Here is a 21443-nt window from a genome sequence, read left to right on the forward strand (position 1 = left end):
AACACATTACCTGTGACTTGCCTGCTTCCTAATAAAAGTCAACTTGTGTTTCACCAGTTAAATGCTTTCAATGTGAAGCTGCAGCAGTAGTAAATGTTCGTTCTGCATTAGCAGTAAGTTAACACAGTGCTCTGTGTGTTGTTACGGGTTTATTAGCCGGTGGAAAAACTGAACTTCAGATACTATGTCAGAACACAAAATGAAGGGAAAAAACATAAGAAAGAATGTGTTTGCATGCAAGTTCACATTTTCATTTTCATTCACAAGTTCAGAAAATGACATGATTTATTTCTCAGCACTGACACATGCAAAAAGACCAGGACAGGGAAACTGTTGCTTGACAGCACCGTGGTGAGATGAAAGGAAACATCCTTTATAACCAAAATAACTTCAAAAAGTAAAAATAAATCAGATTTTAAAGCTGAACTGCAGATTATCTGTAAAAACCCAACAATCGATGGTAGAAAAACCCGACCCACAGGATAAAGCTTTTCGCTGCAGCTGCCGAACAGCGTGCTGAGTCCATTCTTTGTAAGCGGCACCAAACTGTTTCTGGCTTTTTGACTGTTACAGCCAGTGTTTGTGAGATGGTGCGCCCTCAGTGTGCAGAGTTAAACTGTTTCTGATAGTTACACAGTAAATCAATATCCTGAGATAGACTCCATCGTCCTGTCTTTGAACACAAACATAGAAAGTCAGGGCCCGTGTCGCTCTCTAAAACAGTTGTTTTAGGGGATTTAGATACGTCATATGTTTTGTGTATTTGTCAAATCAAGCTAAATAAGTTTTCATGCAAAAATGCATAATTGTTATCGTAAGATTTTGATATTGTGGGTTGTTCTTTATTTAATATTCATATTTTCTTGTCGTGTTGTGTTTTTTTGTGCTACCACCATGGACGTTTTCTCTCTCTCTCTCTCTTGTATTTTGTCTTTTTTTACTCTTTGTTTTAAAAAGAGGCTTTTCAAAACAGACGTCTCTTTAATACAATAGTGCTCGGATTTGGAGGACGCCCTTTAATTATTTATCAGACACTGCTTTTGATGTGTTTTTCTTTTGTGAGCATATAAAGTGTTTTTATTGTGTATCTCTGTATACTGTCAGCGTGTTCCCTTTGGTATTAAAGGCTGTGATTTAATACTTTAATCGCAGCATAAAAATGTTTTTGTTTTTGGTTTGAAGGAATCCAACACTTTTGCATCCAAAAAACAGTTTGTTGTTTGTTCGGTTCGGTTTAGTGCAGCAACAGATTTCAACCTAGTGATTGGTGTGTGTGTGTGTGTGTGTGTGTGTGTAATGTCCACCGTGTGTGTGGTGCTTGAAGAAACGAAATGGGGATTTGATTAAAGTTTGGATTATTTTTAAATAATGCGAATGATTAGATGCAAATGGTGGAACTAATTTGTTTATGTTTTAAAAAAAAAAATAAGAGATGTAATTGTTAATCAATCCCTGTGTGGATGTGTGTGTATATTTGCTCTATATTGAAAGATTTGTTAAAGGGGCACTGTGTAGTTTTGAAAGAAATTGAAACTCAGAATTTTAATATAAATATAAATAATATAAAAAAAATGTCATAACTGAATAAACAAGCTGTTCTCAGAGGAAAATAATGTCCCCAGATCACTGTTCGAATCTAGAAAGGTGGCAGGGTCTAAGTGAAACAGTAGGTTTCTCCACTAAAACTACATAGTGCGGCCACAAAAAAATAATATAAACTTCATAAAGTCCACCTCTGTCTCCTGGCAGCCAGTTTAACATTATTAATTACACTCACACACACACACACAATCCTTATAGTCGGTCTGTGTGTGTGTGAGTGTGTGTGTGTGTGTTTTTTATCATCCCGCATGTGTGAAACTGCTGCGACGTGACAGCTGTATGATTTATCCTTAAAGTTATAAATGCAACTCCACACACACACACACACATGCACATAAATACACACACAGACACATGCAACATATAGCTGTTGACCACAATTCGCGCGCCGCTAATATTGGTTAAGGTGACATCATCAGAGAGAGACAGAGAGGGATCCATTTTTAAAGGAGCTCTCTTAGACGTGACCACACACACATGGTATGCTCCACACACACATTCACACACAGACGGAGTAGACTCTAAGGACCATAGCAGGGGAGCTTTGTGTGTGTATGTGTGTGTGTGTGTGTATATAAAGTTAAAATCCAGACAGTCATTCCAGAGGCCAGACTATTGAGTCTTATAAACTCTCAGGTCACAGATTATTGAAATAGCAGAAGAGATATATAGTCTGCGACTGTGTGTGTGTCTTCTGTTACACTATTTTACCAAAACGTCACAAATTGCCGAGAAGAAATGCAGAAATCCAGACGTACGCACGAACACACACCTGCACGTGTATGTATTTATGTGAATAAATGTCTGATTTGATTATAAAACAAAGTTGTGTGTGTGCATGTGTAAGATTTGGATGCAGTGTGAATGCCTTTGAAGTAGCAGCCTGGATTCATGCATGTGTGTGTGTTGTAACACTGATTTATTTCAGCATCATTTATAGCCCCATTGGGAACTGAACCAGCAACCTCTTGGCGGCTATTTCACTGTAATAGTCTGACATGCACACAGACAGTCTATTGTGTGGGCTAATCTAAGAGAACGTACCTTGTTTTAACCTGCTAACCTCCACCAATTTGGCAAGAAAAGCTTTAACAGCACAATAAGTTCAAATCTGTTCCTTTGGAGAAACTGACTAACCTGTTTTTATACTCCTCTGACCCACCTGTGGGCCTCGACACACACTTTAAATAAAGTTTTATAGACTGTGAGTCCCAGGGCGTGAGCGTAGCGCCTTCAGATTTGCCTTTCCAGTTGAAAAACAGCTAGTTTGTGCCGTGTCAAGTAAGTCACAGTTGATAAAGTGGGTTTCTGCAACTGGTCGCATTTTCTGTGTGTTGTAAAGTTAAAGAGTTAATTGAGCTTAAAGGCAGAAAATCAGCTGTTTCAATTTGTAGACCAGTTAAAAGAGACACTCTTCTTTTCTCAGCAGTTTTTGAGTTGCACTTGAACGGCCCCAAAGCGATCAGTAGCCAAAAGACCATGGTTATACTGGACAGCTCCCAGTTATGTGTTCATGTCTGTGTGTGACTGGTGTTAACCAGTGTTCTGCCTAAAGGGGTAAACAGCCCTCCTACAGAGTATTACACACACACTTACCCACACATACAGTGCAGTGCTTTCCAGACCCTGTGTGGTGCAGTAATCCAATGTAGTTATTCGAGGTCAGACTCCTCTAATAGACTTTTAATAAAGTTTGTGTAGCGGGGGGGCTGTTCGAGGGTTGTGTAAGTGTGTATTTGGGTGCATGCAACATGGATGCAGTCGTCTTCAGGGGCTCTGCTGTCGTAAAAGAAGTGCATCTTCCACTGTTGGTTTCTGAATCTGTGTTTGTTGTACCGCAGAGCTTGTGCTGATTAGAGTGCTGCAGAGATGACATATTTTTGTAGGCTAACCCGGAAGTTAGCATCACCGTGGTTCCCTCTGCAGAAAGCATATGGGATGGGGATCACCGCAGAAAATACGTTTTGTGGCAACACAAGTTTATGATACTTTTGATCAATGTACAAGTCGTACAGTTAGAGTTAGAATAGCAGCAAATAAAGACTGACTAGTGAGTGGATGAGTCTTGTCCCAGACAACTTCTGTAGTCTCATTTTGCCACCGTTTTAAAGACATGTAAATGCTTTTGACTTCAAACATGGGGTATTTACTGACATATTTTATGTTCTTGTGGAACCACAGCCCTTATTTTAGGGCTAAAAAGTCCTAAAACCTGAAGTACAAAAATGCAGATTTTAGGACTCTTTCCTGCAGCACTTTATAGTATTTCTCTGTTTACTTTTACCAAATGAAAGCAATCATAGCTCATAATCAGTAAGTGCAACAACGTTGATTTAGAGAATAATCAAAATAAATCGGGAAAAACTATAAAAAATAGTTGTTAAACTTTTGTTTGAGAATCTAGGAGTTTGACTGTGCTTTCTGTTGTTTGTTCTGCATACACTAAGTATAGTATAAGTATATTTGCCTGATGTGTTATTTGTAAAAGACCTGAAATAAGATAAAATGGCAGTCTTTCCATTTACACCCGTGTCTAACATGTCTTTGCTGTGTTTAACGAATAGATGTCCATCTGTCAGTCACGTGGGGTGATTAAAGTTGTTGTACCATCGACGCCTACACCTATACAAACACACAAACGCATACACTCCAGATTCATGTTACGACCCCAGAGGTAAAGGGAGAAGAGGAATTGAGATTGAGAACGAGACAGCAGCAGAGAGGAGGGAAGGAAATGTATGAGGGCGAGTGGAAGCAAGAGATTAACTGAAAGAGCTACATGAAAGATGGACAGATAGGGAGAGGAGCTGACAGAGGGAGGTGTGTCCTCCGTATCGGTTTGTGTGTGTTGGTGAGAAAGAGACTGATACAGAGAATAGAGGGCAGAGAGAGGCAGCTCGAAGGGGCGAAGGAGCTGAGGGAGGGACTCTCAGAACAAGAGAGAGCGAGAGAGGTATTGAAATGTGAACCTCTGATTAAGTTTGACATTTAAGATGACATATTTTGCATGCTGTTACCCCATTACAAATGAGTCCTACACTCTGTCAGAGTGTGTCTGCATGTGAGTCTATACGTGTGTGTGCGTTTTTGTGTGTGTGTGTGATTTGCTTGATCCGTGGCAGGAATGAATTGGGGCCCTGCTACACAACAGATGAAGAGTGTGTGTGTGTGTGTGTGTAAGTAAGAGTTCTGGCATTGATTAGGGGCCTAGCAGGCAACTGAAAGCTTTTAGTCTTAAAATGGCAGGTGGACCCCGTCTCGCAGTGATTTTATGTTGTCCCCCCTCTCTGTCTCTCTCTCCTTCTGTTTCTCCCCCAACCCCCCCCTCCCTATCTTCAATTAGACTCCTGCCTCTGCAAAATCAATTCCAAGCTGTTTCTTGTCCCCCCCCCTCTTCCCTAAAAAAATAAAACCCTAGAAATGCTACCTTCGGCCGACTCTTTGCCCCCTCCTTATCCCCTCCGACACACCCGTGCTCCCATCCAGCGCTCACGAGCAGCGTGCACTTGTGGCCGATTCCTATTATTATCCCACCGCTCTAAATAGGCTTGGTTTCACGGACTGATCTGTTTTGTCTGTGTGGGTACTAAAACGGTCACGTGCTTGCTTTCATTAATATTTTCTTCAGCTGCTTTCATTCACCGACACGTAACCCAAGGCTACAAGCCATTTCAGCGTGACTGCCATTTTGTGCATCAGTGGCCTTCCTAGAAGTAATAATCTGTGACTTTTTCATAGAAATAAATGACTGCTGAGTGATACAACACAGTCCTGAAAGCTTTGACACTTTGCAACAACAACAACAGCTGGTGTCTACCGGGTCCTTTCAGGGAAATTCTTTTTTACAGACAGGAAGTGATGTGTTTCAGGTTTCTGGCAGCTACCTCAATGGTATTTATTTGGAGTAAAATACAATGTTTAAGCAGCAGACCCTGGCTGTGCACAGAAAAGATATCAATGCAGTGGCTTTTTAAATGGAAAATCCAATGAAAATCACATTTTCGTTGTGCCAAATTATTGGACACATTGACTGTAGAGAGGAAAAAAATCAATAAACTCATCAATCAATCAATCCACAGAAAATTAATCTGCAGCTGCTTTGTCAGCCCATCAATCATTTGAGTGTTTTTCTAGCATAAATGCTGAACCTTTCAGCTTCACAAAATACATAATTCCTGCTCTTTGCTTCTTCAGGGGTATTTTGTATTCTTGAGTTAGACACATATCGTGGTGTATCATTAGATGATATGCATCGATTATCACAGAATCACTGTATCGCGATACTATCGTTATCGTGGGCAACGTATCGTGAATCTTATCATGAGTTACTCGAGGATTCCCCTACACTTTTCTGTAATGTAGCCTTGGAAAACAGGAAAAGACAACACTTATGCCATATGACAATATCCAAAATCTACGATGATCTACTGTATAGTCTCAGATCACAATAACGATATACCGATATATTGCCCAGCCCTATAGCATTTTGTACCAAATCTAACGGTGTCAAAGTCATCATATGCTAAAGGACATTTAGCATTGATGCTTAAAAATACACCACAAATATTAATCTGACAGATCACATGAATATGAGCTTAAAACTGCTCACACATCCAAATTGCAGATTAAGAGGAAAACAAAGAGGAAATATTTTATCAAGTCAATTTGCTCTTGCATTAATTCAGCTGCTTAAAGTATTTTCAACTTAAAGTGACTTTGTTTAATTTATTCAGTGTGCCATTAACCCTGACTGTACACACATTCACACATACTCGCTGTCAATGGCCTTCATTCTTCAAATTCCCCGTCACTTTAAAAAAAAAAAGGAATTCAGAAGACGACATCTGGGAAATAATTTATTTATTAAGTAAAATATTGGCAAAATAAACCAGGAACCCCGCTGTGTGTTGCTGCATGTTATTTGAGGGGCAACCAGCTGGATGCCTGACCTGATGCACGACTCCATCTTGGAGTTTGGGACAAATTGGGCCCAAACTGTGCTCGAATCGGTTGAAAAGTTTAAATAATGGGAAGTTATTTCCGTTGTCCCACAGTAACTTTGAAGCGGGAAGAGAGGTTGTGTATGTAGTGCCCCTCTGCAGAAGCCCGATTGTGGCTAATAAACACTGTGCTGTTTCCAAAACTTAAACTCACTTTGGAGATTAGGAGTAGATGTTCTGAGGATGCTCATTAGTATGTGGGGCTCATCTGCTCTTTGCCTCCTGTCTTTTTTCTCTCCTCCTTCACTCCTTCCTTTGCTCCTATTTCTGTCTATCCATTTCCCCAGACGATCTCTTTTTTCTTTTTAAATGAAGAAAATATATTCTCTGTACTATCTAAAGCCTTTCCTCCCCTCCTTCCATTTACTACTTTCACACTCTCCCTTCTCTCCTCAGTCTACTCACACCTATCCACAAATCTGTCTATCATTTCCAAAACCTTCAAAAGACATTGTGAAGCAGAGGAAGATGCATGGCAGCACCGAAAAAAAGTGAGGACAGATGATGAGGAGCAGGAAACGTAGGGACAAAGACTGAGAGCATTATGAAGACACGGAATGACGCAGATCAAGAAAAGCTTGAGAGGGATCTCTGTGTGTAAAGAGACCTTGCCTTCAGCGTTATTTCTTCATATGTTGCACATTAATCCTTTGTTTATGAAAGATGGAGATGCCAACTACAGCTGTCCCACAGGGGAGGAGAGCAGCAAAGCTATCTGAGAGCAGAAGAAATGTGTGGCTGAGATTCGGTATCAGTGACATAATGATACGCATTTACAGAATTAGCTCGGAGTCAATGAGTGAAAATGGTCGAGATGTACTGGTAATCTCTTTTTCCCATTAGTGAAATCGAACTATGTTATCTGAAAGAAAAAGAGGCTATTTGATATGTTACGTAATACATTCAGTGTTATGTGGTGATAGTGTACAAGTGATTGTGTTGGAGTGGCACAGTATCGAACTTAAAGGAGGCCTATTGTGCTTTTTCATTGTTTTCCTTTTCTTCAGTGTATATATCTTCTTATACATATACAAAGGCTTTGGAAGTTAAAAAAGGCCAATGTCAGCACCAGCAGAAGCTCCTCTCTCCCACAGAAAACACTGCTCCTGAAACACCTCGTCAGTAGTCTCGCCTTTAATTCCGTGACTTTGTGACATCACACTACGTCACCGTGCCCACATTTGCATAATTTATGCATAGCAGGTAGTTTGGCATGAAAGAATTGATATAGCACAGCTGATCTGCTGCAGTAAGCGATGCTGTCTCAGGCGTGTGTGAGCTGACCAATCAGAGCAGACTAGGTATTCAGAAGTGGGGCCTTAAAGAGACAGGAGCCAAAACAGCGTTTCAGACAGAGGGGGAATACAGTGACGCTGCACTGGACAGTATGAGGAAACTGATGTGTTTTTTGAGCATTAAAGCATGTAAACCTATTCTAGTAGTAACCCAAAATGAAATGATGAACCTGAAAGTGAGCATAATGTGTCTCCTTTAAATCTTTCACGAAACACAAAGACCCTTTTTAGTACAAGACAAAAGAGGTTTGACCACTAAATGTTTAAGTTTCCAAACAGAAATGCTAAACATTTGCTCAAATGTGTGTTTTTGCTATTTTTTTCCGAACTGAGTGAGATTTGGACTGTTGGTCTGACAAAACAAGCAATTTAAAGACGACATCTCAGGGCAAATGGATATTATGATAGACAATTTCATTATTTTCTGATATGTAACAGACTAAATGATGATTGGATAAACGACTGATTCACTGATATTGAAATGATTTGTTGTTTTTGTAGTCCGAGTTGTTTACTTAGGGTGATTTGCAGTCAGTCCCTGACATGAGATACTGGCATTGATTAGCTTTTGTTCGGGCCCATCAGTAGCACGGCCCTACCAGAGGTTATAACTTCTGCCTGTGACATTTAACTTGCTTCAAGAACAACAAACAAGGGGGATAACACTGCAATGATATACAGTGCTATTTTGATAAAAGTTGCTTAACACCAAGCTACAAACATGTAACACAGATTAAACTCTCCAATATGTTTTCCCTACCTTGGCCAGACATACTACCGAAACATCCCACACCGCTCTTGGTACGTCCTTCAACAGGTCTCTGGGGGTGATTTTTGGCAATTTGAGATAAAAAGCCTCACTGGCGTTTGGGCTAATTGTAGTTGATGGAAATGATTAACAGACGCATTTATCCTGACGATGGCATTGGGGCCATTGTGGTGTATAGGCTCTAATTGTAGCTAGTAGCAGTAGTTGTTATGCGGTATGTTGTGGTGGGTTGTACCTAATTGTAGTTGATAGTAATGGTTCCAGTCTGTGTATACAGCCTGAAGCAGACAAAGGCTGTACTGCGACACTGACACACACACTCACACAGAGAGACAGAAAAAGAAAACATACGGTACAGCCTTTCAACACGCACCTCGTCTTCTTGCCCACATCTTGGGGGCATGCAAGTAACGCGTATTAGCCTGATTGTTGATTTCACGCTTCGGCAAAATCATTCGTAATTTTCTTATTATCGCTTTGATTAACTTTCGCAGTCGCCACGGAGATCTTACGGGGCAGATGGAAACACAGTTAGGTCAGTCAGTGCTTCTTAGGTCGGGATTTCAGCCTCATTGCTTTACCACAACGATCTGTAGTTTTCCACTGTGTGTGTGTGTGTGCGAATGATGAATTCTGACTGGGTGTGGTGAACATCAGATGAGATTTTCCTCCGCTCCCTGCGCTCACTCACTCTCCCTCACACACACACACTCATGCAGACACACACAGTGAGTGCCAGGGCTGGTCTAGGCGTGGGCCCTCGCAGACATAAATTGCTTTAGTTTAATAGTTGTATGGTAGAGAAAGGCGAAGGAAAGAAAAAACGTTAAAACACTCGAAAGAGAGAGAATTGGATTCAGCGAAGAAAAGCAGCTGTCACTCGGCCGTCCGCCTTCTCTTCTTCTGCGTTTGTGTGCGCGTTTGTTTTCTCTTTTCTTTCCTAATCCACTAGATTACATTACAGAATATGGTCCCTTTTAATATGTTTACGTGTATCCCGATCTGTTTGTTTACGTCCAGCTGATTATCTGCTTTCAGCTGTATTCCCCTTCCCTTCTGAAGAGCGTGTGTGTTCTTTCTCTCATGCTTTAACTGTTTGCAGTTCGCTATCAGCAAATAACAATACGCATTTATCTCTGGCAGGACCACAGAGCTATCTCGCTGCCACACACATCATCAAACACGCATTACTCACACACACAAACACACACACATATTGCATTGATCTAAAAGTGATCAGTTTTTGGCGTCTATCAGGCGTCTGTCGGGTTTCACTTGTGTTTATTACCAAACTCACACACGCACACACACACTCGCGCACGCATACAAACACAGCGTATGGGTCAATGGGTTGACTGTGTTTACGACTGAATATGAACTGAACGACCACAAATAAACACACGCACGCACGCACACACACACATGCTCAGAAAACACACACACACACACACACACACACACACACACACACACACACACACACACAATATCTCTGTCTCTCTGTCATGACTGTTGTGAACAATACGACCACAATTGTTCTCTTTTCAAACAAAAGGAACATTATGGTTTAACATAAAACACATGGTTGGTTATTTGATGGCTTTGTATAGTGATTATAAGGGAGGGAAGGGATGGTGGGAGGAAGGGGGGCGACAGAGGGAGGGAAGGGGCAGGAACAGAAAAAAAACATTTAATGATGGAATCACTGTTATTGTTGCAATTATTCTCGCATGTGAAAGTTTTAAAAAATGACTAAAATGCATCGCGGTAAGTGCTTTTCAGGCATTTTACGCTGGTTATGAGCACGGTGGCAAGATGAGTTGAGGGAGAGAAAGGGGAGACGAGAAGGGGGTTAAAGCAAACTGGGAATTTGTTTTTAAAAGAGAATAAAGAAGAGGTGACACAGACGGAGCACGAGGGACAGTGAGAGATGAGAAGCCAGAAAGTGATCGAAAGAGATGCAAGAAGGGAAGAGGAATTTGGAGGGCTGCAGGGGATGAATCGCAGTCTGCCGCCACCCTCATCCATCTTTCTGATATGGGATGTGTGGTTTGATGTGGTTGTCTGTTGGCCATTCCCCCCCGTCTCTCTCTCTCCGTCTCCCCCCACTTGCCTCACCCTCTCTCTACCATCCCTCCCGCGCCATCCCAGCCTTCTCTGATATGGTTTGAGTTTTGATGTGGTCATGTGTTGAAGATTCTCACGGATGGTTTCCATAATGATAAAAAAGATTCACTCCCTGGTTTACAAAAAGGAAGGGGAAAAAAAAGGCTAAAAAGTTGCACGTAAGGATGCAGCGAACACACACACACACATCCCCGAAAAAAACTCTCACAGCTGAGATGTTTCTGATTTGTTGGGGCTGTTTTTCTTTGACGAGGTTTGCGGTTGAGGATCGTCACAGATTTCAGCCTTCAAAGACGATTGTAAATTGAATCAAAGCTATTCTGTACACATGCATCATTGTCAGAAAATTGTATTTGTGTGTATTTGAGTCCTGCGAACACCTTGTATCTCTTAGTGTCTTGATTTTAAAAGGATTCTTTAAAATCTGCTTGATATTTTCATCCCCCACTTCCCTCATGGATGCATAAACAATACCGAGCCTACATGCTTTAATGTCAGCGCATCGCTCGAACAATCAAACTAAAACTTTCTCTGTCTCTTCTTCATCTTATCAGAGATGGTGAGGAAGAAGAATCCCCCTATCCGGAGTGTGGGAGGCGAGGAGGAGGAGGAAGAAGAGGGGAGGAGGCCAGCAGGAGAAGAGGAGGAGGAGGGCGAGGAGGAGGGGAGAGTAGGAGCAGAGGCTGAACGAATAAACCGACCCTCTGAGCCGGAATCCTCTGACCGGATCAGAGGAGATGAGGAGCAGGAGGAGGAGGAGGGAGAGAGCGAGTGCGCATCCTCATCCGTCTCTCCCTCATCCGTCAGTGAGCGCTACAGCAACGAGGAGAGAGGGGGGAGGAAAGGAGGGAGGGCCAAGCAAGGAGGTGCGACGTCGACCGACAGACCAGAGAGCCAGTCGGAGGCCGAGGATGGGGAGAAGGGGGTAGAGGAAGGAGAGAGGAGCGAGAGAGACAGGGGGGAGGCAGATCATCTCACAGCTCCTCTCCACTCTGCTCCCCACCTCCTGCCCAGACAGGAAGGAGGGGAGGAGTCGACAACTGACACCCCTCCGCTCTCCGCCAGCCCCTCTCCCAAACTCCAGGACTTCAAGTGCAACGTGTGTGGTTACGGTTACTATGGCAACGACCCCGCCGACCTGGTGAAGCACTTTAGGAAGTATCACCTGGGTCTGCACAACCGTACGCGGCAGGACGCTGCCCTCGACACACACATCCTGGCCCTCCACAACATGGCTCCCCAACACACACCTCTAGGTAATTACTCTTCGCTTAAACGGTATTTTATTTTTAAACCTTTAGTCTATGTTTACATATTTTGCTGTGTAAATGACTAATAGGTACATGAAATTATGGCATTGGTCTGGTAGATCACCTCAGGTGGCAGCCACGAAACAGGCCGCACGTGCTTGTTCTTGCCACTGACAGGCTCTTGTCTTGTCTTGGTTGTTATTCTAAGCGCCTGACAACATTGTGGAAAGGATTCCTACAGAGAAAGACCTTTATGGTAAAGAGTAAACCCTTCATTCTTAACCAGAAACAGCCACTATATCGCCCTCTTTAAAGCCACCAGACAAAAACAGTCATTTTACCGCGGCGATCATCATAAAACACACTTGAGACTCGGCAGAAAATGAAGACCTTGAGTCGCCCAAAAGGATTTAGCTGCTGCCCTTGCTGCCTGTTTTACGGCTGGTGGCTGAGGCGATCTGCTGGATCACTTCCAAGACTTTTTGTACCCATTTAGACACCGAAATATGAAAAACAGAAATAGGGCCCTTTTTCAAAGTGCTGGAATTACTCGTTAAATTGTTCAACATGTGCTGGTAAAATAAATGGATGGTATCATAGATCCATGCACAAGATCAATTAATAAACATCACTGATTACAGGGCTTCGGGAGTAACAGTATACATGAAACAGGATTATGTTTGATTATGATTATGTTCACTGAGTGAAACACAGAACACACACACTCGTTATTAAGATGAAATAAAAGTCATCCTATTCATACTTCTTTTCTTTAGAGTAATCCAAAAGTAACAGAAAGTAATCAAGTTACATTACTTTAATGCTTTGATACTTGATTATGTTACTGTCTACATCGTTTAACAGGTAATTAGTAACTGTATCAGAATACATTTTTAAAGTAAGCCTCCCAACCATGCTGACCGTGCTTTGGAGCAAGCATTGCAAGTGTTAGTCAGCTGCCCCGAAATCTGAACCATAACTATCCTATTATCACCTCATTATGTATTAACATACATGCTTGAACCCTACTAAGTTTATTGCAGAGTGAGTAAGTTATAAAATCCAAGGTGCTTGTCATAACAAGTCTCAAATACACAAATATAAAAGTTTAGATTTTTTAACAAAACCCTTTTTATTACAGTTTGAGTGCACGTTTTTGATTTTGTGACGTATTATTGTGACATTTTTTTCGGTATGCCTGTAAAACTTCTATAATAAAAAATATTACAGGTGTTAAATTTCATTATTCACACTATTTACATCAAAACACCAAACCACATGGGGAAAGAATAAATCACACATCGCATAAACAGCTTGCAAACAGTTCGCCGTGTGCTCAGGTGGCAGCAGTTTCTAGCAACAAGAACTTGTTGATTGTTGATCTAAAAGTTTTCCTCCTTCCCAGAAGTCAGACATGTCCCTGGATGTTTGTGCTTCTGGCAGCCTGACCCGTGTTTGTTTGTCTGCTTCTGCAAGTCTGACCTCCTCCGTGTTTTTCTGCTCCCAGATATACAGGCAGGACAGGGGCAGAGGAACCAAGCCAAAGAGTTGGGGAAGACCAGACCAGATGTGCACAATCAGCAGCACAGGACGGTAATGATGAATGGCACATATGACGTACAGGTGAGCACGGGCCAAGGTCAAGAAATACAGATAGATATACGTGATGATGATGCCTAACTGTTTTCATTCAAGTCTAATCAATGCATTAGACATACACTGAAAGAGCCTACGCACCTTTAAAATAACAAGAAGCCATCGGAAAAGCTTTATGTTATCAACATCGCTTAGAAACGCTGATCCAAAACAGGCGACATGCTGATTCAGTTAACAGTTCAATATAAGCATTGCTCCTAGATCTGTAAACCCTGGCCCATAACTGAACCGACTAATTTATTGGGTCGAACAATCTGCAACTGATTTCTAACATAGTGTGTGTGTGTGTGTGTGTGTGTTTTGGACAGTGAGGCATTGTGCTGCAAGTTATAAAACTTTATAGACTGACAGATGGAAAGACACAGAAAGGCAGACAAACAGGGCACCGGGCAGACAGCAAGGCCACACTTGTGTGTACTCGCATAATCATGCACGCGCGCACACACTGATGCAGGTACACAGTCGTTGTAATCACTCACAGCCAATGCATGTGTACACATGCATGTATACACTTGCTCTGCATGCATCGTTGTTTGTGAATACATTAATGTGTATCCTGCGCTAATAACTCATATTTACTAACTATGATCATTGCAGCAGCCAGTACGTTTTAAAAGACTAAAAAACAACAATAACTGCAATCCCAACATTAATTAACCTACCTAAACAACTATGACGGGATGCAGTATGTTGTGTTTTCTTGTGTGTGGACCTCAGGAAGAGTAGCTGATACCTTAGTTGCAGCTAATTGGGATCCAAATAAAGAATAAACACTATTCAGCGTTCAATGTGTAAACATTTTAGAAAGGGTGATAGTGTCAGGTGTGAGCTGCTTTGCTGAGAAATTGCAGGATAAAGGCAGGAATGGTGCAAACTTACCGTCCCAATTAATATTTTCTTCTTCAAAGAAAATCTAAAATGTTGTCCACGTAATGAAAGATGATTGAATTTTACCTTGTAATTATGCACCATCAGATCACATCAAAAGTCATACTTAATTAACATGACAGATCAGCCAATTAATTCTAGGATTAAGAAATTCAATTAGAAATTCCCTTTAGTTTATTTAGTTTTATATCACTTACTACTGCACTTTACATCAACAGTTACTAATCAGTCAAACCAACAGCTGTGGACTGGTTAGAATGAACACCTGTAAAGTCTCCGCTTAACATTGTACATAGTTTACTGTCCCTGTTATTGTAGACATGACTGACTCACAAGGCAAGTTTATTTAGATAGCAGCATTTACAGTATATACAGTTGTCTCAGACACAAGGTTATTTCAAATGCTTAACAGAGACATAGAAATGCATTAAAAATAAGATATTAAGAACATTTTAAATAGTTTTTTATAGACAAAACAAGAAGAAAAACATTATTGTTACGGGTGAAAAATATGCATTTAAATGACAAATAAAACAAAAGCAAGCAAATAAAAAGTAACACATTAAAAATAAGTTCTGGATCAAATTATTTAAGCCACAGTACAGAGTTTTTTAGTGGACCTTAGGTACTCAGGAAGCTTGTCTCACAGGTGGGGAGCATAGAAACTAAAAGCTGCTTCATCGCGCTTGGTTTTAATCCCAATGAAGGAACCTGTAAAGCCTCAGACACAAGTATGCACATGTCAGCCAAATCTGAACAAAACGGTCTTTTTTCATCATGCACACATATTATTTATTGCCTCGTGAACTTGTGTAGGTCTTCCTATGCTACTTTTAAAAGACTAGATATACTGTAGATCTTAAAAAGAAAATCACATTTTGTATTTTGAAGTTAATGTCTCTCTTGAACGCCTGTATTTTAAATGTATGCTTGATGTATGCTATGAGTATTCAACATGGGTATTTTTGTGAGGCAGCAGGATGTTATTTTGAAATGAACTTGCTAAGACGGAGCTCCATCAGGTCACCATTTGTATTTTAGGCGGTCACTAGTGCCAAACTTCTGTAGACATTGAAATGCCGTTCAGTTGCTTTTATGAAGCAGGATAATGAATCCACAATTAGACCTCATCAGATTTAATGAACACTTACAAAATAGATGTTTCAAGCTTTATTGCAATATGTTCTGCCTTATTGTCGAGCTTTTTATGCCGTATTAATTCATGTTTTTTTTTTTATGTTTGAGAGGCTGTCACATTCCTTAAAAGTCACATTTTTAACAATATGCTAATCAAGAACAGGGCAAAAAATGTGAATTTCAAGTTTATAAATTAGGCTTCAACAAAAGTTTTAATTTTCATATTTCATACTGTACAGTGTAGGTGTATATTTTCAGTACTTGGCTACAGTTGTAGGTTCTCTTTGAATGATTAATGGTGATTAAAAGCAAAAATAAGCTTTAATTGTTACTTAATTAAGCATATCAGAATTCAGAATTGGAACAACTCCAGTTTTGTTAACAACTGGGACGGGGGTTAGGACTTTCAGTGTGCGTGAACAGTAGGGTTTTGTCTGAAAAGCTTTCGACAAGATGATCTAATAAACGCAACATGTGTTTGTGTATGTGTGTGCGCGTGTGTGTGTGTGTATGTGTGTGTGAGGAGTTTCATTTCACTTTAACCAGGAGTCTGTAATGGCTGTAAGTCACGTAATGGACTCAGAAACACACATAGTATACACACAGTAGTCAAGCACCGCACACACACACACACACACACACACACACACACACACACACACACACACACACACACACACACACACACGCACACACACAGAGTCAGAAATAGAAAATCCAGTGGGCTTAAGTCGTCATTATGAAGAAAAAGTGAAAGTATATTAAAAAAAAAAAGCGAATGAAAGGGGTCTCTATTCTCTCCATCCCTCGCTCGCTTTTTCTCTCTCCCGCCCACGTTTGGAAAATTCCATGTTGTCATTTGCTAAGAGGAGATGTCCCGTCGACCAATGAGATTTCAGGAGAAAAAAAGACTCGGGGAGGAGAGAGACAGGGGGAAGAAGAAAAGTGAGAGGGAGAGATGGAGGAGGAAAGAGGAGAAGGGAGTGGAGGAGACAGACAGAGAGAAAGGCATTGAAACCAGTAGTTATAATCGGCTGTTAGGCAGCATAATGAAACAGCTGTCAGACAAATTTAACTTTCTTCTTCTCTGTTCTCCAGTTGTCTCTCTCATCATCTGTCTCTCTTCCACCTTCTCCTTTAGTCTTCACTCACTCTTTCTTACCGATTCCCTTTATTCACTTGCTTCTAAATTAGCTTTTCATTCATCTCTCACCTCTTTCTTCTCTCCCTTTCTCTTACTCTACTTACACACTTGTCCTCTGCCTCTTTTCTGTCCCCTTCGTGGTCTTTGTGTGTCTCTGTCCATTCTGCCTGTTAAAATGACTTGATGCTTGGCTCGTGGCTCTTCTCTAATTGCCTCGGCGGGGTCTGTGCAACGTGAAGATTGGATGATTGCCGTTGTGAGATCACAAAGAGTAATAGATCTCATTTAGCCTTCTGGATTTATTCTCTTCAACGAAGCCGAAATGTACTGTCTCACATTTTAAATGACTTTTCCTTCTCACGTTGTAGCATGTATAAATGTTTTGTCTTCGTCTTTAGTTTGTCCTTTTCTTATTTTTAAATATTTCTGCTAAGGCATTAGCTCTCTATGGATATAACTTCCTCATCTAAAAGAGACAGACAGATGTTTCATGAGCGAGTTTTAATTGCAAAAAGGGAAAACAAAGCAAGTTCTACGGTGTTATTCTCCAAATCTGAGTCTCCAAGATTTATTGTGAGAACGCATTCATATCCAAGTCCAAAATATGGCAGAGTTAATTATGACCGAATCATCTGCACTGAAAAAAACAAGCTAAGTGCTTTACTTCAAAAAAACATCAAACCATACACCTTTACTCGCTTAACGTGCAGCCTACCAGCTGCATTTTGTTCTTGCCAAACCTCCATTACAAGACTGCCAACAGTCGGCATTAAACCACAGATCCGTAAAAAGACAAATCCATATTGTACAGTAGTAAGTCTAATGTCACTGTAAGACTTGCCAGGTTGCCTGCTCACCAGTATAGCCAGAAGCGCTCTATAATCACCTACAGTCGACGGGCCAACGTAATAAAAACCAGACGAGTGTCAGGTTGCTCGCTCAGTAATGTAAAATCTTGGCCGCTTACACTGGATACTACAGTAGAGCCTGATGGGTCTGTTATTGGTCAGTTAGTTTGACTTTCAGCGGCCTTTTAATTGTCTACAGTTACATACAAAAAATATTGGAATACTTTTGATTTGTGCTGTTTAGTGCTGAGAGCAGATAGAGCGCAGCTTTCCATATTTGCAGCAGTGCGGCTCTGTGTTTGAAGGCTCATGTTACCTGAATATCTATTGTTCAAAGACAAGTTATTATAGGTACAGTACACCCAAATATGCACATCACAGATATATAGACTTATGATACAAACTATACTAAACTATTGTCTAATGTCTAATAACTGTTGGTACACTATATATTTAAAAGCTGACTTTTCTTTAAAAAAAGTAAAGACCGATTATCGATCACCAAGTTTAGACAATATTAGCCTCTTGTTGGTGCCAAACTACAATTAAAAAGGTCCCCCTGCATTGTTAAAAGGTAACTGCCATTTTTGCATTGTGGCTGATGGAGGCCTAGGTTTTAAAAAAGCAGTCCACCAGTCTAGCATTGCACTCCTGTAACACTGTTGGACTCAACGAATGGTCAAAATCAATACAGCAGAACCACAGATATCACCTTTTTTTTCCTTTTCAAAACATGGCGCCTACATTACCCACAATGCAACTGAGTCAGCGAGTGAGGGAGTTACCCTTAAGTTCCCCTTTAAGTGGTGTGGCAAATATGAAGACACCAGATTGCAGAGAACACATCAGACATCAGCCAGAAGTTTATTTTTATAGGCTGTTAGATGAGTATGTAATTAACGACAGCTGATATAATCTACCAAGGGTAATGTTTGGCGTTTAAACTAGCAAGACTCTGCTGTCAGCAAATGAGAAGTTGTCGACATTGCTCTGCTTTGCATAAAAGGTTTAATTAAAGATTTGTTAGCGTTGTAGCTCAGTAAAAGTTATTTCGTTAACCAGGAAATGGATCCAAATGGAACCAGCTGTTTATAATCTTCTCTGCCTGTGGTAGCACTAAGCAAGGACCTGCTGATCTTCAAGCCTTAATGATATATGACTTATACAGACATTGACTTTCGACATTAATGTAACAAAACCTTTTTCTGTCTTTTTCTCTCAACAGGTGACGCTAGGTGGCACGCTAATTGGGATCGGCCGGAAGACCTCTGACTGCCAGGGGAATACTAAGTACTTTCGCTGCAAATTCTGCAACTTCACATACATGGGCAGTAATTCAGTAGAACTTGAACAACACTTCGTCTCCTCACACCCAAATAAAGTCAAAACTCCGCCAACCACGCCCCTGCTGGCGACCAATAACCTACCAACGCACGACAACCAGATGAAGGAGCGGAGTCAAATCATAGACGGCGCAGAGCAAGTCGCGGTGATAGCAGATGACGATTCTCTGGTCGGGTACTCCATCCCAGTCAGGGCGTGTTCAGATACGTCGAGCTGGGCGGGGGAGCCGGGTCGAGGTCCCGTGCAGGCGTATTACTGGTGCAAATTCTGTAGCTGGAGTTGTGAGTGGTCAGGGGGCTCGGCGAAGCTTTTAGAGCACTATGAACAAAGACATAGAATGAGCACGGGAGGCACCATGAGCCCCAACAACTCTAATCCTGGGGGCATGGACAGAGAGAGGGAGAGAGGAGGGAGAAGGGAAGGAGGAGAGAGAGACCACATGGCATCCAAAAGCCGCAAAGATCTATCATCCAACCCATCCAGCACCAGCCAAGGTAATTAAATGGGAGAAAGTATGTTGAAATGTGGTGGTGAATTGTGTTGCGTGTTTTTCAATAGAAGGTATCCACTTTAATGGGCCAAGATTAATGATCATGGGTAAAAAAAACTAAATGGCAGTCTAATGATTTTCTTTTTCTCTGGTACTATAACGCTGCTTGACTTTGCTTTTCCTAGAAACTCGACTGGCCTCTACTTCTTTAGCTGTAACATCCTGCCTGACCGCTTCCTTTTTATTGTTTATAGTTTTATGATGGTACTTGACCCTCTTTGTTATTTATCTGACATCTCCTTGTTTTTCCACTCCAAGACCCAAACTGTTTTATTTAACAGGCCTCCGCTCTGTTTTCTGCTTCCCAGGAGAGCCAAACAGCAGCGACTCAGAAGCAGTCGTGACCAGTTACAACTGCCAGTTGTGCGATTTCCGGTACTCAATGGCCCACAGCGCGGATGTGATCGTCGTCGCGCCGTTGCTGCTGCACTACCAGCACAACCACTCCATCCACCGATGTTGCATCCAGCACTGCATGTACTGTCCACAGGGGCTCTGTCAGCCGCATAAACACCTGGGGGAGGTGAGATTAATAAACTGTTGGATGTTTATTCGCTTGATGTTTTTCATATTTGCTTGACGATTAGAAGGAAAAAAACAAAAACATGAGCAGTTTTTTAAGCGCAAGAAAGTGAAATGGAAAATGAAAAAATGTAAAGGTAATTGTTCCAATTTTCAGCCTAGTTAAAATTCCCCTTGCTTCCCCCCACTCCACCCACGCACGCTCCCCCACCCTCCCGTGTGCCAGCTGCCAAATGGTACCGATGCAGCTGTTTAAAATGCATGGAGGACGGTTAGCAGCCAAAATTGCTGGTGGCGTCGTTGAGTTAATGATTCACATTTACCTGCACAGACGAAAACACAATTACATCAGAACTGAGAGAACATCAGAAGTCTAAATTCACCTTATGTGCACAGTTTCGTCAGTGATGAATAAAGCTCGCTACTCTTTAACGCACTTCGTCTGATTGTTTTCAACAGGTGTCTCACCCCTTCGCTTGTCGGAAACCCACCTGCCCTAAATGCTCGTGTTCCAAGTTCCCTCAATCCGCCAAACAGCAAGACACCGTCAGCTCAAAACCGACTACGGCCACCTCACCCAGCATGACCCCTCCCAATCCTAGAGGAGACCCAGGGGTGACTCTTCACACCTCCAACCCCGCCCATCCTGTTGTCACAAAAGGTATTCAAAGGCCTACTCCATTTTCAACTTTTCTTTGTATGTCAGCAGATTTGACACTGCATGCTCTTATGTTTTATGATCCCAGGCGTCACCCACTTGTGCGACCAGTGTGCCTTCGCCACCACCGATATCGACGTGTTGCTCCAACACTACGAAAGCTGCCACAGCCTGATAAACCTAAAGGGGGCACCTCCACATGTTAAGGCTGAGGATGAGGTCGGGGGAGACAAGGAAGGGGGGAGAGGAGGAGGAGGAGAGAGGGAGTACTCTTGTACTAAGTGTCACTTCATCACGGAAGTGGAAGAAGAAATTTTTAGACACTACAGGTAAGAGAGTCTTTATATAAACATTGTGCTAGGATTGTGCTGGGATTCAAACCCTTTTAATTCTCTCTTTTTTTGTTTTACTCCCAATTACCCAGGAAATGTTGATCGATCCCTAACTTAGATATTTATTCTTAAAAAGACGAACACGTAAAATCCAAAGAAAACAAACAGGAGGAAAGCTTTAAAAAAACAAGCCAAGAACAACAAAATGAACATAGTCAAAAATCCAGCAACACGTGTAATATAACAAACAACTTTATTGTTAGACCAACATGTTTTGGCTAATGGCTTTCTTTTTATTATAATGTGTTGTATAATGACCCA

At 41.5% G+C, this 21443-nt stretch overlaps 1 protein-coding gene across 3 annotated transcripts in view; it reads left to right on the forward strand.

Annotated features, from left to right (window-relative positions):
* Positions 1-21443, forward strand: part of trps1 (trichorhinophalangeal syndrome I) — a 124976-nt gene that overhangs the window by 42846 nt on the left and 60687 nt on the right. For all 3 annotated transcript variants that reach the window (XM_084379063.1, XM_084379064.1, XM_084379062.1), the window contains exons 3-8: positions 11348-12049; positions 13551-13666; positions 18942-19554; positions 19919-20133; positions 20592-20793; positions 20879-21119. In XM_084379063.1, coding sequence (XP_084235189.1) covers positions 11348-12049; positions 13551-13666; positions 18942-19554; positions 19919-20133; positions 20592-20793; positions 20879-21119 — 2089 coding nt within the window. The remainder of the gene's footprint in view (positions 1-11347; positions 12050-13550; positions 13667-18941; positions 19555-19918; positions 20134-20591; positions 20794-20878; positions 21120-21443) is intronic.

Source organism: Pagrus pagrus, assembly GCF_965226575.1.
Source record: "Pagrus pagrus genome assembly, chromosome: 17".
NCBI classification, from domain to species: Eukaryota; Metazoa; Chordata; class Actinopteri; order Spariformes; family Sparidae; genus Pagrus; species Pagrus pagrus.